Raw genomic sequence first — 26,598 nt, 5'->3', positions numbered from 1 at the left:
GTTCCCTGATGAATGTAATATTCAAACCGGAAGCGGTACAAATCAACCATTTCCGGTTTTAACGTTAATCATTATATAGTAAATATGGTAATAGATAGCGAGAAGCGGTTTCCAGTAATCGACATATATAACATTCATGTAGATAGTAGAATGTTACCCAATTTAGAGATCATTTTCCGCTTTAGAAAATGTATGCTTGGTAAAGAATTTAGAGAATTAGCTGAGTCAGGCACGTAGCTAGAATATGGTAATAGGAAGGGGGGGGGTCTGTCACGAAATACTGTGGTTATTTACCAGGGGCTCAATCATTCTAAACTATTTTATTGGCAACATATATTGGTTCGTTTAGCCAAGATTTCTAATGGGGGGGATGATATGAAATACTGTGGTTACACACCAGGGGCTCGATCAATCTAAATATTTTACTGACAACATACCCATATTGATTGGTTAGGACAATAAAATGAGGATATGTTAGTAAGTATTTTAATAAGAAGCTATGAAGAAATCTCGAGTAAAAGAATATAAAAAAAAAGTATTGAAAAAGTTATAGTCTTCCGAGGTAATTCGAACGGTGTCGAGAATTTTGCGCCTGGGAAATTTGCGCCCTACCTCAAGAACAGAGAAAATTGCTCCTGCGGTGTACCCCCATCGGGAAGTTTGAGCCCTGCGAAATAAAAGAACCTATTCGAGTTTACGCATTTGCTCGGAGGAGCTGACATTACAGCATAAACCATCCTTCCCCCACAGCCATGCCATTTGTGATTTATTTTCATTGTGGCTATATAAGGGGAGAATAAACTTCAATATAAGCCAAAAGAACACAACGGATCAACGCAATCACTGCTTCTTCCAGAGATGATTTTGGGGGAACACTGGCCTCCCCAGAGCTCTCAGAGTGCCCCCTCGGAGGAGACCAAAATAATACGTCTATAATATAATAATAAATAGAATAGTACCACCAGTAACTCACCTCCGGAATACTAAATGTGCCCCCCGGAACATTGTTCCTGAAAGAACGACTGAACGCAATTGTGTGTTTGAAGTGTAATTCCAGCAAGTAAACACACTGTACATAATTTTCTTGATAATATTACTGACCTGATTTTACATTCACTTTACATTTTCTTTTCTATATTTTGTGTCCTAAAAAGCCAAACAACTCGCAAGGATTGTGAACAGAGATATCTGGGTAGAGCCAAACAGCCTTTTGTAGATTAAATTATACTCTTTGATTATATTAATAAATAATTATATATCAGTCATTTATACTTTTATTGTAAATTTTGTAGTATAATGAAAAATTGTATTTGTATGGATTGCCCTTTAGTGAACTATAATTGTATTTTTTCATTTGTTCGGAATATTATAACGGATGGAGTAACTCACTGAGACGGTGAGAGGCAAGCCTAGTTCAAATGTGAGTGGAAGTTACTTTACACAATACAAAAATAAGTTGAATTGTAGGGCTCTAACATCCCAGTGCAAATATATATTCGGCGCATTTTCCCCTCTTTTTAGGGTAGGGCGCAAACATCCCAGTGCAAATATATTGCGAGAGCATTTCTCCCTATTTTTGTGGTAGGGCGCAAATTTCCCGGGCGCAAAATTCTCTCATTCAAGGAAAATATAATGTCCGTGAAGTTGACAAGCCACTTATGTCAGACCCCAATTTCGACTTTAAACGTCGCTAGTTTTACGTTAGTGTTCGATAGTGACGCAAATCGTTAGTACTCCACAGATAACGTGTGCTTTTTAAATAATAGATATAAGTCTTCTAACTGCATGCCAACACGCCCACTTCTAAGAATCATCTCAGAAATGAGGTTAACCGTTAGAGCAAGTAAGGGATCATTAGTGCCATTAACATTAACGTTAATGCCTCCATCGTACGGCCCTTTGAGTAATAATAACACCACGTTCTTTGCTAGAGTCTCAATGCATCCCTATATTCTCGCGAACATAATGCGCAATGTGGATGTCCCCTGACGTGCCCAAGTTAGTTACTTTTTTTTGCAACTATTGTTTATCTGTTATTGTTTATTGTTTATTGCTAGTCTGTAGAGTAGTCCTTACATTAATATGCCATTGTCCTTGATAACCATTGCGTATTTACAAGCAGTTTGTTATTACTGTTAGAAGATATCAAAAAAACAACAGATAAAATCTACTACTTAACGGTTCATATTTCTTTACAGTATATAAACAATTAATAATAATAATAACAATAATAATAATAATAATAATAATAATAATAATAATACTATTCCAGCATAAAAGTTATCCATTGCATCACACTGGCAACAAGCGACGCATATTTTAACTTCATAATAAATTCGTTTCTCACGATTTTCTGGAAAACTACGTATGATAACATCTTCATTCTGTCAAGTTGTTTATCTCAGTGTGATATATGTCTTACCTCTGGACAATATCACAGTAAAACAAAAATTAAATATTAGGAGTACATCGTACTTTTGGACTACATCTGATTAACCATGGAAAGATTGAGTAGTGTATACTTTAGAATGTAAGTTTCAGCTTAACTTGCATCATACATTCTTAGGATTACAAAAAGGAAATTTGTTCGTTTGCATTTGAACAAAATTCTTAGAATTACAAAAAGAAAAAATATTTTTTCCGAAATCCGGATTTTTTCAAATTCCGGAATTTTTCCGAATTCCGGAATTTTCCGATTTTACTTCCCGGGTTGCGGGAAGTAAAAATTCCGGAATTGGCCATCCCTAATATATATATATTATATATATATATATATATATATCACCAAGCCAAGCGTGAAAGAAAGAAACCAAACAAAGTATGTGTTTTAAACCTGGCAGAACCTATTTTCAGAATTCGAATACATGCAGATCGTTTCTTCATGACTGTTCTCAAATTTTTCATTTGTTCAGGATTTATAAACAATTTATATCAAAAACAAAATGAGCAGTGGTAACTTCACGTAGCAGAACCCATTTTCGGCAATCAAAAATAAATCATGCAGATAAGACTTCTATATCTTTTGTATTTCTATTACCATAGCAAGTGTGTGCATTGCAAATTTCAGCTGGAAAGGAGAGCTTGTAGAATGCAAATTTTTCACAGCCAAAAACAATTGACCCATTTGAAGAACATTACTTTGCTCTATCCATATGAGAAGATTAATGGAGGGCGGGGGAAAGGTAAATTTTATTTTAAGTTTCTTTGTTCTTAGAAATTCTTACACGGTTAAACGTAAATTTCTCAGAAGAAGGTATAGACGTTTATTCCTTATCTCAAATGCTGAGATATCAAGAATGAGAACTGGGATTATATGAGTGAAGTAGTGAGAGTTATTTATATTTGAAACTCATACAGACCATTATTAACAATTGTCGATCCAATGCTGGATGAATGACTTTTAAATATTTTTGACAACCATTTATCTTGGATAATTCGTTTTCAAGATATTCGAAGTGCAATATAATTTCGTCACACCATTTGTATGCTGTGTAGATCGCTACATGTCACAAGAGAATTATATCTATCTACCTAACTGTCTACTATACCTTTCAGATACATATATATCTGGGGAGGGGGAGGAGGAAAGGAAGCGGCCTAGGTTCATTATAGGTACTATACCAACATTAGCCTGGTGTGAATGAAGAAAACTCAGGAAAACGACATTCCCAGAATGGGTGGGCTGAAAAAGTTGTTACATTTTTCGACTGAAATTTTCCACCAGGGGCGGATCCAGGACCGACTCATGGGGGGGGCGGTGGGTCGTCATACTGCTACTTAGAGCTACTTTTAATAGCTTCAAACTCTGGGATGGGTTTTATTTATACGGTATATATAAAATAAGAAAGTTTCCTCTTCTGGGGGGGGGTTAATCGGCCCGACCGCCCCCTGGATCCGCCACTGATTTCCACTCAGAATTGAACCCGGAACCACTCGCGCCAAAGATAAGAGATTTACCGACTGCACTTTGCGGGGCCACGGTTGAGTATTCCTTTCTTTGCTCATTCCCAATGCTTTTTCTATTGTACTTTATTAATCCTCCGTAGCAAAAAATAGTACTCTTTTTTCTTTAAAAAAAACAAGAAAGTAAGTCTGTTTACGTTAAAATTATAGAATTGCGTAGAATATAATCTTGTATAATATTAATTCTGTATTTGTCCTGCGCAATTTGTATTTGTATTTGTAATATAACATATAAGCACATAGCGCACTTATATAACCAAGGTCATGATCATGTCGAAAAGTATTTTTTTTATTTAAAAACACAACCTATTATTAGTACTACTTACTTATGTTTGCCCTGAGAATGTATATATATATATATATATATATATATATATATATATATATATATATATATATATATATATATATATATATATATATATATATATATATATATATATATATATAATTTCATTATAATTTCTTCCCGCACTATAATTTTGTTACAATTATGGGGCACGGTGAATTAGTTTTTTCATACTTTTTTCTTCCTTTGTTTCTCACAGTGCTGTTGAATTACAAAATTAGAATCTTTTCTCTTGAAATATACATATAGTGCTATAATAAATACAGACACAAATGTACTTTACCAAGAGGAAATTAAAGACGTGAGAATCTTTAACAAAACTCAACTCCTCCTACCAGTAACGCTATTCTCATGCCGATTTTTCCTCCTTATATATATATATATATATATATATATATATATATATATATATATATATATATATATATATATATCAGTCTGGTAATAAAACTCAGACAGAAAGGCAACAAGAGATTGTTCAGAGTGAAAAGAGACACACACCACCCACAATCATAGACTAGCTTAATATACTGCAATGAAACCATGAACAAAGAATTTTTAAAAAATAAAATTTTTATTCATAAAAATTATGGATGCGCACGAGTCGAGACATGTTTCGAATCTCGACTCGACTCGACTCGAATTCGAATCGAGATTCGAGTCGAGACACTTTGTAAAATTTGAGACGAGTCGAGACAAACGTATTTCTCTACTCGAATTTTCGAGTCGAGACACGAGCCGAGTCGAGAGAACTCGTAGAAATCTCGACTCGACTCGAATGTCTCGAAAATCTCGAATGACTCGAAAATCTTTCGAAAATCTTTAGTGCGATTTTTCTAATTTTTACTATTATTTTGAAGAAAGTACTCACTCAGAAACACTCGGCACGAGAAGTTCGGAAACTGCAGGACTTGTCAAGTGTTCGAGGAGTGCTGTGGTGAGTGTCTTCAACAAGTTGCGAAACCAAGGAGAGACGATGTCCAAACGTCGAGGGTTGGTCGCCCTTCAACTTATTACATATGTCGGACGTCGTAGGCTGACAGACTGGTAAAACAGAACAGGCAGCGAACTGCGTCGGAACTAACATCAGCGTTTAATGCTGGACAAAGTACAAGTGTGTCTGAACTAGTGCTGTAAAATTTCCGGAAATTTTGAACCTGTTGGTTAAAAAAAAAACGTTTTTTTTCGATTTTTTTACGGGAAAAATTGGAAACATTGAAATATGTTTGTATTAGGTTAATTTTACTAGTAATGATATCCTTTTTTTTTCAAACGCGTGAAAAATATAAGTTCAAAAATTTCAATATTGCGAATATTAAAAAATAGCACTCGAAAATAAAACTATTCCAATTATTATATGTATTAAAATACTAGATTTACGGATGTATATTTGTTTGTCTCCACAGAAAAGTTGATATGTTTGTCTCCAGTCCTTTTGACAATGGGATCTTGAACCCACAAGTGCTAGAAACGTGCCGTTTTCATTGATCGATTCCAAATTTTGTGTAAATTTTCCAGTTGTAATGAATATTAAAAAAAAAACAAAAAAAAAACATGGTCATTAGTTCTTTATTAAACTTTTAGGGTACACTGGAAGTACTGAAATTTTTGAAAAAGTAAAGCACCATACCGTGCGAGTTATATATTCGAACATCACATAGTTGTATATAGGGGTTGTATATCTCTAAGGTGTTTGGTCATGGCCAAATAATAAGAAAACGAAGGATAACCATTTCTCCAGTCTAAGATGGATCTTTTGGAGAGTTTTCCTCCCAACGAACACCGTATATCACTGATATAATTGTGTGTGTAATTTATTTACTTATTACATAATGTATGCAAAAAGAAAGCAAACACTGATCATGTATGACTTAGAAGTTCCAACCACAAATGGGCTCAAATCTTGCAAACAGTGCGAGATATTAAAAAAAAAAATCATCGATAAAATTTCCCCTTTATGATACCGCTTGCCGATTTTATGAAGACGTCCTTTACTTCTATCTGTAAAGGGACATGTACAAATATAAGGAATGTCAAGGAGATTCATGCTCATATGTGAATGATGCGCTTCTTAGGGAGCGCAGGTTCAACTAATTGAAAATTAATAGTCTGCACTTATTTCTGTTATGTCCTTTATTCGTGGATGTGCATTAATTACAGAACTTACAGTTACAGTTACATACAATTAAATACATTAATTACAGATACATACAAGCCTACCAACATAAAGTATTCTGTTGCAAGAAATAGGTCTCTTGAATGAAACTGAGTTCTGAACATGCTCTCTGGTCTGGTGAAGTTTTGTTAATTTTAACCAAATTACCTCTTAAGAGAAAGAGCAGTAGGCAAATCTCACTAATACTCATGCACTAAAACATATAATTACTATTATTTAATATTTTAATATAGACACATATAAATTTTATGCACAAAATCCTGTATGTAAACAAATACATGTTTTCTAGTGCGACAGATTATCTATTATATATATATTACATATCCATTACAAAATGAAAGTGACTATGTTTGTATCTTAACTCTTGAATCATCAGACCGACCTCAATAAAATTTTCAATAGGTGAGGTTCGAGATGGTTTTTATCATTTCACTTTGAAGGTGCAACTTGAGGGAAGGGGAGAGGGGGAAATGACAGATAATGGTGTCGAATCTCTAATTTTCGGGGTCGCTGAAATGAACAATGACAATATCCCATGTCGTATAAATGAAAATTCAGCTCCGAAATTTGGCAGAAGGGAGAGGATATATATATTTTTGGGCGGTATGCAACCGTATGGCATACCGGCACCTCTTAACAGTAGCGGAATATTTCCTTTTATGTCTTAAAATGGGTTGACAAGAAACTTGAAAAAATACCAAATAGTAAATGTATAGGGTTATAGAAAATCAGAGTTTTTTTCGTTTTCGTCTTTTCTTTCTGGAGAAAGATCTGCGAATCTTTGTTCCTTCTTGAAACCAGTTAATAATATTCAGGGATTTTCCAGCGCTGGTATGTCCTCGCGCTTCCGTTTCTTCATTCGTTTTTCGCACGGTAATATAAACCATAAAGGCTCTGAACCGATACCGACCAGATTTTTTTCTGAAAAGACTGACGTCTCACAACAAATTTGTCTGTCGCTAATTCAATGGCCATTAGAGATGAAAAGTTGAGGGTTGAATTCCTGAGATAAATAAAGCAATAAGGCAAAAGTGGACGGTGAGCAAAAGTCCCTCTCTCTCTCTCTCTCTCTCTCTCACACACACACACACACACACATATATATATATATATATATATATATATATATATATATATATATATATATAGATAGATAGATAGATAGATAGATAGATAGATAGATATAGATATAGATAGATAGATAGATAGATAGATAGATAGATAGATAGATAGATAGATAGATAGATAGATAGATAGATAGATAGATAGATAGATAGATAGATAGATAGATAGATAGATATATGCATACACGACATGGGCATTCATTAAATGGAAATGTGTATTCAAGATGCAGAAATACTTTATACAAGCCGGCTACGAGTCTTTTGTTTTGGCCATGGGGGCAGTCCAAACTACCCTTTCCACCTACCAATTTTACAATTTAGGATTAGCCTACCGAAGGACCACACAGATGTTATCGAAACTATTGTGTCATTGTTTCTTTGTATACTTTGGCAGAAACTTCTTTAGATATCGAAGCCCGCTCACTTTTGTTATTTGCGGAGACGTTGAAAAAAGCAATTTAGTTAACCAAGCTGCCTAAAATGTTTTTTTCGCATGGAGAAGCAACTTAACTCTACGCGCTCTCAAGTTTGTGCTCAATTACAGATGGAAAAGATTGAAGTTCCGACCACAGCGGCTCAAGAGATCCTGTGAATCTTAACATTTTGCAAACGGCTTCGGTTTCGGAGACACTAAAACGTCGTAGGATGGATTTTCAACAATGAAGTATCTTTCATTTAGTTGGTCGTGTAATTTGTTGTGTGGTGTGGGAGACAAGAAAGCTGTAAATATTTTCGAGTTATGAAGATTTTAATTGAAACTTAAACGTACGTTTAAAAGTGCAATGTGTAGAGGAACGTCGAGTAGTTATCTCGATATGACAAAAAATATAGTCGCTTTTTTTAAATTGCCAAGGACCATGTGAGTACATTTCTTATCCTATAAACCATTTTTAAAATATTATGCTGTCTTTTCGTAATTTACGTTGCTGTCTGGAATAGGCTATAAAACGTAAATATTTCAACAGGGACGTACTCAGAGGGTGGAATTTGGGGATCCGGAGCCCCCGAAATCCTGATTTTTGTGCAAATTTAGTCTAACTCTAGGGGCAAGTTTACAAATTTTAATATAATTTATTCTCAAATTGAACTTGAACCTCCCCGAATACATTGACCCTTCCGCAATAAATAGGGGGCGCGGTGGCTCAGTGGTAGAGCGTTCACCTCCGCTGCTTGGGGTCCCTGGTTCAATCCCAGCTCGCGCCGTGTGAGCTTTGTGGTGAACAAACACAGCGCTCGTGGGTTTTCTCGGGGTTCTCCAGTTTCCTTCCACTTTATTCATTCCACCATTTCATTCATTTTTCATTATCTCCGTCTCCTTTATCCTTTATCATACGAATTATAGATCTACTTGTTAATACGAATCGAATGATACCCATTTCGTTCCTGTTGAAAACTGGTCCCCATTGCTCAAATTCTCGAATTTTTATTATTTTCCCGGGTAAATATTGAATTTTCGGGAAAATGGCATACCAATTATTGATCAACTTGTTAATACGAATCGAGTGATACCCATCGCGTCCCTGTCGACAACTGGTCCCCATTTCCCAAGTCGTCCCAAGAAATACATTACAGGTTAAGTATAGCATATTATAATGTTAGTTTCATTGGGATTAACATTTTTATTGTATTTAAGATTGTAACCAGTTAGGAAACGCCATAAATGAAGCAAGCGTACAGGTTTACTTTTCGCACAGCACTCGAAATAATTCTTGAAAAATTGTAATTTTTTCACTAATTTCCTTTCTATTGTCTTCTAAAAGATTTGCGTTGCGCGATATGAAAATATCTCACTTGGCATAGATAATACGTGTAGGTTTACTTTTGGCGCACCACTCCAAATAATTGTTGAAAAATTATAATTCTTTCATTCATTTCCTTCTTATTGTTTCCTAAAAGATTTGGGCTGGATGACATGAAAATATATCAGTTGGCATAGATAAAATTCAAGGGGCCACCAGAGATAATTGTTGAAAAATTACAATTATTTTTCGATTTGCGTATAAATACGGTTTCCGGGTGTATGGCATAAGAAGTACAGTGCAAAAGCACAAGCCAACCTGTACTAGATGACCACTAAAAAGCACGAATGCTATCTAACCAAGTCAGGGAAGAGAGAAGCTGATGGGCCCGCCTGTCGTTGCATCGAAAGGAGCAGGCGCGTCAGCGGTGGTGGGTATACGGTAAACGAGGATAGTGAAAATGAAGTGAAATTTGGCAAATATATGAGTTTCAATAGCACTTGTCATGGTTCCATACTAGTAACATTCCACTTGTAAATATGAAAGACAGCTTCTGTACACTATGCAGAAATGCACCGCCGGTGGAAAATAACATATAATAAAGTAATCTTTTATATGCACTCACTTATTTTATCCACAGTAAAGCACTTGTAATGATTCTACACTAGTAACCCTACACCTGTAAACCCAAAATACAGTTGTATTCCTTTGTATAAAATTTTGTCGCCTGCAGGTTTCTTATAAATATATCTTTTCATATGAAGTATTGAATTTTAGCTGCATATTTTCCAAAACGTTGTGCACCTAAACTACACCAGCACCTTAAATTAAGTAGATTTTGTAAAAAAAAAAAAAAAAAAAAAAGTTTTATTCGACTTCATTATAAAACAGGAGCAACCTGTAAAGCACAGCAATGATGATGTCGATGACTAAAAGATTACTTTAGGGTTGATAACTCAGACTTACACAATCCCCTGTAAATGTAAGTTGAATTCAAGCTAAGGTTAACGATGCTTGTGTTTGTCTTAAGTATACGATTATCGTTTGAGAAATTATTTTCTCTTGTTTTAGCCAGGGAAGAATTCCGACATGTTTCCACTCGAGAACTGTGGAAGCCCTCTCCGTTGGTCTATCGGCTAGCGCATGTGCCTTAGCTATACGTGGTTCTGGCAGTACCGGCGGAAGGGCGCCAAATTTTAGGGGGGTTTGGGGGGCGCCAAAATCCTTGCTAAATTTATATTATTGTAAACGGTGAACTAAAAATTAACTTTTTCATAAATTGTGTAGCAACATTGGTTACTACCTCATGCCATAGGCCTCACTCTTTATAACAACCCTGGTTTCTTCTTGAATTCCTATAAAGGAAATCCCTTCATCCCTTCACCTTATTTGTCTATAAAAAAAATCTCCGCTGACAAAGCTAAAGGCTATTCTTGAGAGTTGGGAGTTTTGAGCAACAATAACACGCTCTGACACTTACAACCGCCGCGGTGCCGACAATTGCACTCCTTGCGACAAAGCTATGTCGGCCGCTCTAACAATACACACAAACAGTATTGAGTTATCGGCAACCAAAAAGAAATTAGTCCTGTTTGTACTGTCAAATGTCTCGTGAAAGAAAATTATAAATCAGAAGTCATGTATGATCTGTCAGGAAAGTAAATGTACACCTGTTTTTCGAGTCTGGCATTCCTGCTCTCCATCCGTGGAGAGTATGAGAATTAAATCAATCAAATGTTTACTGAGGGGCAAAAAGAAAAGTTTAATCTGAATAAGACATTGCAGAGGGACACAAGCTGTGAATACGAATAGTGCATAATGTAAATAAAGGACGACACCGAAAGAGAAAGCCAGAAACAGCTGTTAAACTTAGATAAAAGAGTAAAAATTGTTGAAGTGGGAACATAAAACACAAATACAACAAATACGCCGAAAACTAAACGTTCACCATGCTATGATGTTGGTGTAGTGGCTAAGGTGCTGGCTTACAAATGCAAAGGTCGCCAGTTCGAATCTTCGGTGAGGACATTTTTAAAAATTTTTGTTTATAATACATGCAGCTCATGAGAGATGGTAAAAGAGATCGTATTTAGTCTTTTGTAGCAATTATTATTGGTAAGGTTTAGTACTGATAATACTTTTTGTCTTTGCGTATTGCTTTTATTCTTTTCTTCATTTCAAAAGAGAAAAATATCCGAACAAATGCCACCAAAATTCCTCATATTTTGAATGTAAACGCTATTTGCAATTAGTAAAGAATAAAAATTGAACGTTCCGATGTAGCTGCAAAAAGTAAAAAGAAAAACATGGAAGTAAACCATACTCATGGTTATTAAAAATACAATTTCTACATGCCTTACACCTCCCGACCACGTTTCTACGTTAGCAAGTAAGAGGTTTGTGTTTAGGTCAGGCTGGTCAATACGTTTTGCAAAGGGGCCCGGTTTAGCTCTGACGCACCACAGGTGCGAGAAGGGAGCAAAACACTTTTTCTCTCTCCCTCTGTGTGTCTGTTTATCTATCTGTATATATATAACGCTATTTGTGAATGCCGTAACCACCCTAATTTTCAGCGGATTGAGATGAAACTTGGCACAAACATTAATTGTTGAAATATCTTCAGTTCGTTAACCAGAATAATCACACGAAAATGTTCAAAATGGCGGCCCTTTAAACTCTTAAAAACTTCGAAGGGAACCAAATTTCCCCCATAAATGGGTATTCAGAAAGTTTGAATAACTTTTCCTCTTTTACTGAAATATTTGTGTGCAGAGACTTATTGAAATATTGGACCCGATTAATCGCATAAAGAATGTTCACGCCCTTTCGCTACGGTCAGGCTTTTTTTTTTTTTTGCAGGAGGGGGTTATTTTCGTATCGGAACAAGATGATTGCTAGTGATGATAGGAAATTACACATTGAAAGTGAAGTAACTTGTGAAACGTGTTATTTGAAAGAATAATATAATAAATGTGCTTTCCTCTAACACAGAGAGAGCGTGAATGGCGAGGAGTGTTATTTGGTTTGCTTTTTAGTAACACATTGCATTGCAAATAAAGGTAGGCAACATTAGTAGTAAGTAAAATAATAATAATAATAATAATAATAATAATAATAATAATAATAATAATAATAATAATAATAATAATAATAATAATAATAATAATAATAATAATAGGTGTTGTTTGCGCCAAGGCAATATCTTCCTCAATTCTTCTTCAAACGTAATGATTGTAACGCCATATCTCCCTTACAAACAAAATATTAGCAATTTATATCGAGAGAACGGGAAACTGTTGAGTGATGGGACCAACTTTGGACAGTATGCACTCATAGTACTCAGAAAAATAAGCGACTTCAACGAAAAATGAACGAAGAGTCATTGCCGTGGGTAGTCATGGAGCCAAGCAGAGCCCTCTTTAGGCAAAATGACGATAACTTATATCGAGAGAACAGGAGGTGATAGTGAGATGGGACCAACGTTGGACATCGTGGACCCATAAGGCGCATTGAAAAAATTAGGGGGGCGGGCGCCAGCCAGCCTTACTTATTTCCACATAATAATATAAAATTATATTGTCGAAATACACACACGAGTTAGCTAGTAATATTTCATATTATTATTATTATTATTATTATTATTATTATTATTATTATTATTATTATTATTATTATTATTATTATTATCGACAGCGTCTTTTCATTACGTGTGCATGTTTGACATGAAGCCAAAGAGAAGATCCATCATTCGTAGAAAGAATAAGAATAGCCAGTTACTTTAATTGTGAACGACGGCGAAAAATACGAAAAGAGAAAACCTTAGCGAAAAGAAACAATACTTTCTCTCAAATGGATAAAAAAATCAAGCCGAGATAGATTCGAACTTGCATGGACGGCGCGAACAGCCAGTTCATTGTCCACTTTTTTTTTTTTTTAACTGACTCACCGAATGTGTTTTAGTAACTTACTTATTGCTAATTTTACTTGCTTCACTCGTTTAACTTGCTTTTTCTAATAATTTATAACGACAGGGACACGAACACAGAAACATCGAGGACAGTTAAAATTCATAAATGCTCTCCCACCGGGAATCGAACCCGGGACACCATGCACCAAAGGCGCACGTGCTAGCCACTAGACCAGCGGGCAGTGTTGTTAGGGATTACGACCACTGTATTGCAAGCTATCACTTCTGTGGGTTGTATACTATGATCACATGTTTCTTCTTTGCTGGAAGAGTTAAACCTACATTCTATGTAATACATGAGGTATTTAGACCTACATGCTCTTCATATAATGTAATAAAAGTGTCATGCTGGGAATAAGAAAAAGAACATTCCTTGGACAAAACGGAAACTATTGGCATCAGAAATATTTATCTACGAGGCATACGCAGTAGTATATTTCAGAATAGTTACTGTTTAGTTCAGTAAACGAAGAAAGGGGTATAAAAAAGCAAATATGTCGAGTCAACGAGATCGACCAGAGTTGACAGAGGCGGAGTAGTAATACAACAACTTCGTTAAATTGATAATTGGTTCTTTATTCTGTAGTAGATCGTATCACAACTTTACGGGAGAGCAGAGAAAGACTTACTAACGCTGTCCTATAGTATGCATTAGTAACACGATCATACAGACACAAATGGATGTAACTGTGAGTACTACAACTTGGATTTAACGAAAGCCGTTTAGATATTCAGTGGTTTGCAGGGTTGTATAAGACACAAAAAGTTAAGACACAATACAATTCTTCATACCTCAGCTTCCAGTAACTAGATACATGCAATTTCAGGATAGATACTGAAACTGCTGTCGGATTTTAATACATGACGTATTGCAGGATACAAAATGCTTTGCATTACTTGTTTGTTTGTAGACAGCTACTAGCTTAGTGTTCTGAACGGTTGTGTATAAACTAGAGATAGCCAATTCCGGAATATGACTTTCCGGACTCCCGAAAGTAAAACCGGAAAAATTCCGGAATTCGGAAAATTCCGATTTTGGAATAATTCCGGAATTCGGAAAATTCCGATTTTGGAATAATTCCGGAATTCGGAAAAATCCCGAATTTAGAAATTTCTGATTTCGTTTACATTCCGGAATTCGGAACAATCCGGTTTTTTTTCGAAATCCGGAATTTTTCTAAATTTCGGAATTATCTAAATTCCGGATTCTTCCCAAGTTCCGGAATGCTTCTGAATTATGGAGTTTAACTGAATTCCATAATTTTCCGAAATCCGGAAAGTGAAAGTTCCGCTTCCAAAAAATGAATTTATTTTGGTTAATATGAATCATGGTGGAAATAAGTCTTTGACCAGGTAATGGCGACTGCTTTGAAAGAAATAGAGAGTATGAGAATTCAATCTGTCATATTTGTAGTTTCGTGTGGAGAAAATACAAACTTGTGAACCAACGGTTTAAGGAAAACTCAAATTATTAATGTAAACTTTTCGGACATCATAAAAGAAATACGAAAGACATTTTGAATCGAAGAAATATAACATACAAGTTTGCAAGCGGAGACAAAGAAACCTAACGTAGCCAGACTAAAGACGAATCGTTTACCGCGTAGCGATCAAGGTCGAGCTGTTTTCCAGGGCGAGTTTCGAGTTGAGTCGAGTTTGATAATGGCTCGCTCGCTCGTTCAGCTCGTTTTAACTTTTTTAAATAATGGCCTGATTAGACTGGAAAGCGAAAGCCATGAGAAATGTAAGCACTAATATGGAATACTTTTTAGTGCTGCTCACGATAGGGGTGCGTCTCGTCTCGTAATTTTAGTGCATCTCGTGGGGCAATTTTTGTGTATCTTGTCTCGTCTAGATAACGAGAAGACAAGGGTTTCTTTTTATTATTACGAGACAGCCTCAAATGTCGTAATCACCAATATAAGTATACTGTTGTTCTTAAAATAAAGGCTGAGACCTGCACTGTCGAATTTTTGAGCCCAAGCAGAAGACCAACTCGGGTAGCGATATCAACCGGCTCTGCTCGTATCAACTGAGCGAACATCTCGAGTCGGCTCGGTTGGGATGAGCCGATGACCCGATCCGGCTCAGTTGGAACGAGCCATCGACTCAGCTCAATTGAGCCGGTGGCTCGAGCTTTCTCGGTTGGGATGGGTACCCTACTCGGCTCATGTGAACCGGTTCAAGCCAGCTAAGTTGAAATTAGTCCATCGGCACGTTTCGATTCAGCTCAACTAAGCCGATGGCTGAAATCGGCTCGGTTGGGTGAGCTGTTGGCTCGGCTCACTTCTTGGTTCGGTTCGATAGTGAATGAGCTGTAAGCCGAGCCGCTCGAGCCGTTGAGAAGCCTAAACCCGGTCCCAGCTGTTTTGAACATGTTTGGCTGAAGCCTATAACTCTTAACAATTTTTGGCTCGAGCCCGAAAACTTGCCCCTTCGGAACTCAAACCCAGAACGTGACCGATGTCCTTCCCTCCTGAAGACTTCTCGACGACCGAGATCGACAGTCAATTAGCTTTTACTATTCAGATACAAACCGTATATCTTTTAAAGATTATACACGGTGTTGATATAATAATAATAATAATAATAATAATAATAATAATAATAATAATAATAATAATAATAATAATAATAATAATAATAATAATTATTATTATTATTATTATTATTATTATTATTATTATTATTATTATTATTATTATTATTATTATTATTCCTGAAGATTTGGTAGTTCAAATATTGCATCCGAGTATTCAAATATCTGAATATAATAAAACATATGTTATCGCTGATCAATCGCCATCAAAATCCTAAAGTAAAAAAAAAAAAACATTACAATGTGCATTCGCACAAGCACCTTGACCATTCAACCGCGATCGCTATGCGGTAAAAGATTCGTTTTTAGTTTGATTACGTAAGGTTTCTTTGTCTCCGCTTGCAAACTTGTATGTTATATTTCTTCGATTCAAAATTTCTTTCGTATTTTTTTTTTTATGAAGTCGGAAAAGTTTACATTAATAACTTGAGTTGTTCTTAAACCGCTGGTTCACAAGTTTGTTTTTTCTCCACACGAAACTATAAATATGACAGATTGAATTCTCATACACCCCATTTCTTTCAAAAAAGTCGCCATTACCTGGTCAAAGACTTATTTCCGCCACGATTCATATTAACCAAAATAATTTCATTTTTCGGAAGCGGAACTTTCACTTTCCGGATTTCGGAAAATTATGAAATTCAGTTAAACATCGGAATTCAGAATAATTTCGGAACTCGGAAACAATCCGGAATTTAGAAAATTCCGGAATTGAGAAAGACTCCGGATTTCGAAAAAAAACGGATGTTTCCGAATCCCGGAATATTAAAGAAATCAGAAATTTCTAAATTCCGGAATCATTCCAAAATCGGAATTTTCCGAATTCCGGAATTTTTCCGGTTTTACTTTCGGGAGTCCGGAAAGTAATAATTCCGGAATTGACTATCCCTAGTTTATACACAACCTTTCAGAACACTAAGCTAGTAGCTGTCTACAAACAAACAAGTAATGCAAAGCATTTTGTATCCTGCAATACGTCATGTATTAAAATCCGACAGCAGTTTCAGTATCTATCCTGAAATTGCATGTATCTAGTTACTGGAAGCTGAGGTATGAAGAATTGTATTGTGTCTTAACTTTTTGTGTCTTATACAACCCTGCAAACCACTGAATATCTAAACGGCTTTCGTTAAATCCAAGTTGTAGTACTCACAGTTACATCCATTTGTGTCTCTATGATCGTGTTACTAATGCATACTATAGGACAGCGTTAGTAAGTCTTTCTCTGCTCTCCCGTAAAGTTGTGATACGATCTACTACAGAATAAAGAACCAATTATCAATTTAACGAAGTTGTTGTATTACTACTCCGCCTCTGTCAACTCTGGTCGATCTCGTTGACTCGACATATTTGCTTTTTTATACCCCTTTCTTCGTTTACTGAACTAAACAGTAACTATTCTGAAATATACTACTGCGCATGCCTCGTAGATAAATATTTCTGATGCCAATAGTTTCCGTTTTGTCCAAGGAATGTTCTTTTTCTTATTCCCAGCATGACACTTTTATTACATTATATGAAGAGCATGTAGGTCTAAATACCTCATGTATTACATAGAATGTAGGTTTAACTCTTCCAGCAAAGAAGAAACATGTGATCATAGTATACAACCCACAGAAGTGATAGCTGGCAATACAGTGGTCGTAATCCCTAACAACACTGCCCGCTGGTCTAGTGGCTAGCACGTGCGCCTTTGGTGCATGGTGTCCCGGGTTCGATTCCCGGTGGGAGAGCATTTATGATTTTTAACTGTCCTCGATGTTTCTGTGTTCGTGTCCCTATCGTTATAAGTTATTAGAAAAAGCAAGTTAAACGAGTGAAGCAAGTAAAATTAGCAATAAGTAAGTTACTAAAACACATTCGGTGAGTCAGTTAAAAAAAAAAAAAAAAGTGGACAATGAACTGGCTGTTCACGCCGTCCATGCAAGTTCGAATCTATCTCGGCTTGATTTTTTTATCCATTTGAGAGAAAGTATTGTTTCTTTTCGCTAAGGTTGTCTCTTTTCGTATTTTTCGCCGTCGTTCACAATTAAAGTAACTGGCTATTCTTATTCTTTCTACGAATGATGGATCTTCTCTTTGGCTTCATGTCAAACATGCACACGTAATGAAAAGACGCTGTCGATAATAATAATAATAATAATAATAATAATAATAATAATAATATGAAATATTACTAGCTAACTCGTGTGTGTATTTCGACAATATAATTTTATATTATTATGTGGAAATAAGTAAGGCTGGCTGGCGCCCGCCCCCCTGATTTTTTCGATGCGCCTTATGGGTCCACGGTGTCCAACGTTGGTCCCATCTCACTATCACCTCCTGTTCTCTCGATATAAGTTATCGTCATTTTGCCTAAAGAGGGCTCTGCTTGGCTCCATGACTACCCACGGCAATGACTCTTCGTTCATTTTTCGTTGAAGTCGCTTATTTTTCTGAGTACTATGAGTGCATACTGTCCAAAGTTGCTCCCATCACTCAACAGTTTCCCGTTCTCTCGATATAAATTGCTAATATTTTGTTTGTAAGGGAGATATGGCGTTACAATCATTACGTTTGAAGAAGAATTGAGGAAGATATTGCCTTGCCACAAACAACACCTATTATTATTATTATTATTATTATTATTATTATTATTATTATTATTATTATTTTACTTACTACTAATGTTGCCTACCTTTATTTGCAATGCAATGTGTTACTAAAAAGCAAACCAAATAACACTCCTCGCCATTCACGCTCTCTCTGTGTTAGAGGAAAGCACATTTATTATATTATTCTTTCAAATAACACGTTTCACAAGTTACTTCACTTTCAATGTGTAATTTCCTATCATCACTAGCAATCATCTTGTTCCGATACGAAAATAACCCCCTCCTGCAAAAAAAAAAAAAAGCCTGACCGTAGCGAAAGGGCGTGAACATTCTTTATGCGATTAATCGGGTCCAATATTTCAATAAGTCTCTGCACACAAATATTTCAGTAAAAGAGGAAAAGTTATTCAAACTTTCTGAATACCCATTTATGGGGGAAATTTGGTTCCCTTCGAAGTTTTTAAGAGTTTAAAGGGCCGCCATTTTGAACATTTTCGTGTGATTATTCTGGTTAACGAACTGAAGATATTTCAACAATTAATGTTTGTGCCAAGTTTCATCTCAATCCGCTGAAAATTAGGGTGGTTACGGCATTCACAAATAGCGTTATATATATACAGATAGATAAACAGACACACAGAGGGAGAGAGAAAAAGTGTTTTGCTCCCTTCTCGCACCTGTGGTGCGTCAGAGCTAAACCGGGCCCCTTTGCAAAACGTATTGACCAGCCTGACCTAAACACAAACCTCTTACTTGCTAACGTAGAAACGTGGTCGGGAGGTGTAAGGCATGTAGAAATTGTATTTTTAATAACCATGAGTATGGTTTACTTCCATGTTTTTCTTTTTACTTTTTGCAGCTACATCGGAACGTTCAATTTTTATTCTTTACTAATTGCAAATAGCGTTTACATTCAAAATATGAGGAATTTTGGTGGCATTTGTTCGGATATTTTTCTCTTTTGAAATGAAGAAAAGAATAAAAGCAATACGCAAAGACAAAAAGTATTATCAGTACTAAACCTTACCAATAATAATTGCTACAAAAGACTAAATACGATCTCTTTTACCATCTCTCATGAGCTGCATGTATTATAAACAAAAATTTTTAAAAATGTCCTCACCGAAGATTCGAACTGGCGACCTTTGCATTTGTAAGCCAGCACCTTAGCCACTACACCAACATCATAGCATGGTGAACGTTTAGTTTTCGGCGTATTTGTTGTATTTGTGTTTTATGTTCCCACTTCAACAATTTTTACTCTTTTATCTAAGTTTAACAGCTGTTTCTGGCTTTCTCTTTCGGTGTCGTCCTTTATTTACATTATGCACTATTCGTATTCACAGCTTGTGTCCCTCTGCAATGTCTTATTCAGATTAAACTTTTCTTTTTGCCCCTCAGTAAACATTTGATTGATTTAATTCTCATACTCTCCACGGATGGAGAGCAGGAATGCCAGACTCGAAAAACAGGTGTACATTTACTTTCCTGACAGATCATACATGTAGTGCAGGCTTCATGGTGTGCGTGTTCTTCTTTTGTCTCCTGAATTTCGACTCTTAGTAGAAGAATCGTTGCGTTAATGTGTTCTTTATCAACATGTCGGAAAAAAAGAAGCCTTCTGGAAATGTATACAGAAAAAGAAGAGCACAATTAGCGGCTGAAAATGAGAAACAGGCAGCAGCATTAAAGAAATTCTTTCGTACTCCTGAAACAGACAATAATGGAAATGAAAACGTAGAACCAAAAATGAGGAAACCAACAAGAAATCAACAAATATTCCAGAAGATAACAACATAGTACAGGTAAGTAGGCTTACATTACGTAACGCATTTTCGTTTTATTACGTTTAATAGAGAAGAGGTGTTTACAAACGTAGCGTCTTAGGCTGGGGTGGGTAGGGTGGCGGCCTCTCAGATAGGCGGCGAACTTCAGGCTCAAAGAAATTTCTTTCCCCATTGATATAAGGAGCAATAATTACATTCTATACCAACACTGATGCTTGATACATGTACCAAAGCGAAAACACTTTTACTCGTTAGATATGTATTAACCAACTTTAGCTGTATTTCAAGCATTCATCTATTAATTAAGTAGAGGGCCTCCATAGTCTAGAGGTTAAAGCGTTGGACTCATATCTACGTGCTCCTGGGTTCAATCCCCGGACTTTCCGCTTTTCAACGGCAGGAAAACTGGGGAGTCACATAAATAAAGATATGACGGTCACTTGGCCTGCAAAGCTCCTAATACGCCTGTTGGCGGGTAGTGACACGACCGGCTGACTCGCGTTCTGTTACCCAGGTGGATGAATTTTTACCACTCGCTATCAGATGGCGTTGGAGCAGGCCCAGGATCTATTGGTCTGCCGTGCCAATGATTATTATTATTACTACTATTATTATTATTATTAGTAGTAGTAGTAGTAGTAGTAGCATTGTAGTATTATTGTAGTAGTACTAGTAGTAGTATCGTCTACTAACTAGACTTCTGAAGAGTTAAAATGTATGATTGTTACCGTTAACAGATCCCCGTGGAGTTTCGCTATCACAAATTTTGCAATAGACCCATTATTTCATAAACATATCGTAAATAAGTAACATGTATCAGTGTAAGACTATATAGATTATGTTTCTACCCAATACGATTAACGTGACTTAAAAAAAAAAGTGTTCGGGCTTCGGCAGCTAATTTGAATGCATTCGCATCTATTTTATGAATGCGCTGATTTTTGATGATTTTCACAACACAAAGTTGTTAATGAATACGGAGAGAATTTAATTTTTATGTACAGTTAGCAAAAGAAAAAATGAGGCCATTCTTACCTAGATTCTGTAAGAATCGCCCCATTTTTTGTTTTCCTAACTGTACATTTTCACAATGAACACGGAATTTGTAGATTCAATATTTATACGCAGTTATTTTATCATTTATGAATTTTCTTCACCTTTAGAATACAAATTAAATATATATTTTTTTCTTTTAAGAAAAGAAACTTTATTTGTAACGTATTAGTTCTTTTCCTTTTCACAGGTGGATCGATCGATTACGAGCATTTCGCAGGAGGAAGAACAATTGAAATCTGGAACAATTGATATACGAAACGAAGATGGATCAGCATTTCCACAGGAAATTGTAGTAGACGTAAGTTAAACATTTTGCTATTTGAATAAACATACAATTGCATGTTGGTTGAATATCACGCAATTACAGCATTGTGTAAAATATAAGAGGAAATGCAGTGAAACATAATTACTTTTATTATTAGAGTACATTGCAATTCGACAAGCATAAATTATAAATTCGACAGACCGACGATTGTTTCTAAATATCTTGTACCAATATGTTCATGACGGCCTAGCTTATATATATATATATATATATATATATATATATATATATATATATATATATATATATATATATATATATATATATATATATATAGTTAGCTAGTGGGATTAAATTAACTATGTTTCACTTACTTTCCATGAAGCATATAAAATATTATTGATTTTCTTTGGTTTAATTTGACGGGTGTTGTAGATGAATGGGTCATTTCGACCTGAACTCAGGATATAAATTGAATTATTATTTTTATAACAAATAAGCAAGCAGTAGAACTGATTAGAGACTTTTCACTGACATTAAAAAAAAAAAAAAAAACTTTTAACAGACTATAGTTTGGCCACATACATTTTACTGTAATTATTTTTTCTTAATCTGTTGGAAAAATGAAAATACTGAGGTTCAAACTGTATATGCTTTTGTACTGTAATATAAGAAATCTCATAATTTGCCTGCTATTAGTAATTAATTTATGATGATGATTGGTGTTTTTCCCGGAGGCATGTGTTTGACCCCGAAGGTCACTCAGCAAGGTGAAACCATGGTGGCTTTGCATTGCTTTCCATGGGATGATGATGACGTTCTAAGGGCGAGATCCGAACCACTTGTGTCCTCACCGAGAATCGAACCCTAGCTCCCTTAGTTATAAGGCGATGAGCTTAACCAGTCGTTCTGCGGAGACACCAACTAAATTATAACATACCAAATATATAAACAATCAATCAAAAACATCTTTAGGGCCACACTTACTCAATTTTTGGAATTCATTTCTTGTGTCTAGGTGCATAATATCACTGTATTCCGTTCAAGTTGCTTTGACGGAAGACATATGAGATAACTTTTTTTTTTTAATAATAATATGTAATATTTATTGCCTTAGTGGTTGAATGACTAGCAGATTCACATTTGATGCAAAAGTTAGCGAATTCTATCCCCCAAGGCTTTTTATATTGAGCATCGCAAGGAAATCGGAAAGCTTTTCAAATAATATAAAGTACCAAAAGCCGCAAAACATTACGATGCAAGTCAACTAACTTATCACATACCAACCCACCACATTTAAAGAGAAAGAAAAAAAGGACACAGTCAGTGGTGTTTCGGAGCTTAAAAAACAGAGTTTAGTTTTAATTAGTGTATAATAATGTGCACATTTTAAAGAAAATACAGATAGTAAGAAATACAAACTTGCCAAGAATAATGTTCAAAGAAATATTGTTTTCAAAGTTGCATATTTCTTAGCTTAAGTCAGCCACGAACATGTTTGTATCCCGATTGATCTGGTCGTTCATTACTGATTCAACTTCGTAAGAGGCATTTATGGAGCCAATCAGGGTCAAGGCATTTAACCACATTACATCACTTCAATGCTGAAACCGAGAATCCTGGATAGGGCTTCAGAAATCCTGGGCAGATTCTCCTATATATACAAAAGAACATGACGTGGACTTCTTATATTCGCACGAAACCTGTATTTATTTATTTATTTATTTATTTACTTCAATTATTATTAAACTTTTCCTCTGCCCCTCTTTATTTATTTATATCTCACATCTATCGGAGGCTTATTGGTCATGCGCCATTCTAAGTTTTGTGTTTATCCCCGGATGATCTAGCTGCTTGAATATCCCCCACCCCCACCCCACCCATCTTCGGTGCAAGCCTACCATCTTTAAAAATTATGAACACAATTTTAAAAATTCCATTCAAGTTTTAGTCACTTATTCTTTGTTAGAAGACAATGTTTAAAATAAATTTAACATTATTTTCTACTGACTTTTTTTTCTTTTTCTTTTTTTTCTTTTTTTTTTTTTTTTTTTTTTTTGCAGGTGTTGGAATCACAATCAATCGATCTTGATGATCCAGGAAATTGGCCAGAACATATTACGGACAGAATGCGTCAGATACTTGTTAGACGAGGTCCAGTTCAAGTCTCCAAACGAGAGTTCCCATTAAACAGCGAGAGTCGGCGATTTACTACAAGTAACTACAAAAGACGTCTGCACAATGGAGAAGAAGTTGCTCGTAGTTGGCTTATTTATTCAGTGACTAAGGATGCAATATTTTGTTTCTGTTGCCGTCTTTTCGGTGGTACTACAATGTCACTCTCTTCTCGTGAAGGTTTTTCGGATTGGAAGCATATGTCCGGACTGTTATCAGACCATGATAGATCTTTGACTCACATGAAGGTTTCCAATCGTGGTTTGAACTTGCAAACCGATTACAGTCAGGTAAAACAGTTGACGCTGAAAACCGCAATGAAACAGCGTTGGAAAGAGGTTCTCAAACGACTGCTGTGTATAATTCAGTTTCTTGCTTCCCAGAACTTGGCATTTCGTGGTCAAAATGATACTATTTACTCAAGAAACAACGGCAATTTTCTCAAACTAGTTGAGTGTATTGCACAGTTTGATGTTACTATGGCTGAGCATTTGCGACGAATAACATGTAAAGAGACACATGTACACTCATGTCCAAAATTATTGTCGCATGTCTATATGTTGTAGGAATATGATTTGATAACGAATTCGCCCGGTATTTCTTACAATGTTAGTACGTGTATAATTGGCAAAGACATATATGTGACAAATTTCATGTCAAAAGACCAGTAATTAAGAACAATAAAACAAAAATAAAACTTTCTTGTCTATTTAGCAACATTTTGTTTTACTCGCTCTAATTTTTGTATTTATAATTCTATTCCTGTGAAATTTGCCACAAGTATACATTTCCCGATTATACACATAGTATCAGTATTAAAAGTATCCTGCAAAATCATTATTTAATTATATTCTTACAAGAAGACAGTTATAGATATGCGACATTCATTTTGGACATGAGTGTACATTATTTGAGCAAGGACATTCAAAATGAAATAATTGAACTCCTTGGGTCAAAAATAAAGGATAAAATTTTGACTGATCTAATGAAAGCGACATATTATTCCGTAATATTACATTGTACACCAGACGTAAGTCATACAGAGCAAATGACACTAATTGTTCGTTTCGTGAAGGTAGAACTGGGTAAGGAACCATCCATTGAAGAACATTTTTGGGGATTTTTGTGCATAAATGATTCTTCAGGAGAAGGACTAACTACCACTATTTTGGAAACTGAAAATTCCTCTCTCAAACATAGGTGGCCAAGGGTATGATAACGGTGCCAATATGAAAGGAAAGCACTCAAGCGTTCAAAAAAGAATATTAGATCTAAATAGCCGAGCATTTTTTGTCCCTTGTAGCTCCCATTCATTGAATTTGGTTGTGAATGATTCTGCAATGTGCTGTAGTGAGACTGTAATTTTTTTTTGCTTTATTGCAAGAAGTTTACAATTATTTTTCTGGTTCCACATATCGTTGGTCCGTTCTGCAAAAACATATATCCAATTCCACTTTGAAACCTCTTATTGATACTAGATGGGAGAGTTGTATTGATGCTGTCAAATCGTTTCGCTACCAGTTAGGAGAAATTTACGATGCTCTTTTCGAAGCATCAAAAGACTCAAAGATAGACGTTATGGGCAAAAATAAGGCTTGTTCCCTGGCTAGGAAGCTCCTGAATTTTAAGTTCGTTTGTGTTGTGGTGTTTTGGTATGAAGTTCTTTCTTGTGTTAATGTGGTTAGCCATGTTTTCCAACAAGAATCAGTGAAGATTCAGCAAGCAGTTGATCAGCTTAAGAAAACCAAGTGTCGTCTTGAGAACATGCGAAGTGATGAAGGTTTCCAGAATATTTTGGTTGATGTCAAAGTAATTGCTGAAGAGTTCGACATTCAACCACAATTTGAGAATGAACCAAAACTCCGACCTAGAAAAGTCAAACGACAATTTTTGTATGAATCTGAAGACGAACCGATTAATGATCCATACAGTGCGTTTAAATGTGACTTCTATTTTTGCACATTAGACACAATTATCTGTTCCCTGAATGAAAGATTTCAACAACTGAAGCAGCACAGCGAAATATTTGGGTTTTTGTATGACATTCATCCAATAACGGACAAAGAGTATTTACTAAAGTGTTGCAAGGACTTACAACTATCTTTAACAGACAAAGATCACTGTGATATTGACGGATTTCAGTTATATCAAGAGCTCTTACTTTTACCTTCATTTCTCTGTTCTCAAAGTGGGAGCAAACCGTAGCAAGTACTTACATATATTTGCAAGAACTACCTTATTGGGTTATTTCCAAATGCAACTATTGCTCTAAGAATCTTACTAACTATTCCTGTAAGTGTAGCTTCAGCAGAAAGAAGTTTCTCCAAGTTGAAACTTATAAAGAACTACCTACGATCAACGATGACGCAAGAGCGTCTTGTAGGCCTTTCTATGATGTCTATTGAATGTGATGTTCTGTGTGAGCTTGACACTGATACTTTAATTAAAGACTTTGCAGAGAAAAAGGCACGAAAAGTTAACTTTACTTAGCATTGTAAACAAGTCAAAGGACAATTTGCATTAAAACTGTATAAAGTTATAAAATTATATTACTGGTTGTATTATTTGTATTACGAAATCTTTGTACAATGCTGTTATAAAATATATTTGTATGTTCTTTTGTTCATATATGTGTTCTCTTTCGCAGTTAACAAGGTTGTTTATGTATATATGTGTAAATAAATGCTGTATCGCATCATCAATCTTAATTTTATATAAATCGTTGTTTCTTGAATCGTTCTGTAAATTTCTAATCAGTGGCGTAGAATATTTTGCATGCTCATGTGTAAATAATTGTTTCA

General features: G+C 35.5%; 2 protein-coding genes across 7 annotated transcripts in view; one reads left to right on the top strand and one right to left on the bottom strand.

The window, feature by feature from the left end:
- The window catches only part of LOC145672463 (fatty acid synthase-like), a 342,995-nt gene that overhangs the window by 233,683 nt on the left and 82,714 nt on the right, over positions 1-26,598 (bottom strand). The gene's annotated exons all lie outside the window — the stretch shown is intronic.
- LOC145679017 (uncharacterized) lies at positions 20,114-26,002 on the top strand. Its single transcript, XM_081749618.1, has 4 exons — positions 20,114-20,251; positions 21,545-21,655; positions 23,686-24,263; positions 25,276-26,002. The coding sequence occupies exons 1-4, from the start codon at positions 20,114-20,116 to the stop codon at positions 26,000-26,002; spliced, it is 1,554 nt and encodes a 517-aa protein (XP_081605744.1).

This window comes from Thermobia domestica, chromosome 2 (assembly GCF_964235325.1).
Source record: "Thermobia domestica chromosome 2, izTheDome1.hap1.1, whole genome shotgun sequence".
Lineage (NCBI taxonomy): Eukaryota > Metazoa > Arthropoda > Insecta > Zygentoma > Lepismatidae > Thermobia > Thermobia domestica.
The sequence above is the reverse complement of the archived record's forward strand: the minus strand, read 5'-3'. Positions and strand labels throughout refer to the sequence as shown.

Coding starts and splice junctions, on each gene's coding strand:
- LOC145679017 (XM_081749618.1), top strand. CDS start 20,114: ATGTCGGAAAAAAAGAAGCCTTCTGGAAATGTATACAGAAAAAGAAGA. Junction 20,252..21,544: donor ACAATAATGGAAATGAAAAC/GTAGAACCAAAA, acceptor TCCTTTTCACAG/GTGGATCGATCGATTACGAG. Junction 21,656..23,685: donor CACAGGAAATTGTAGTAGAC/GTAAGTTAAACA, acceptor TTTTTTTTGCAG/GTGTTGGAATCACAATCAAT.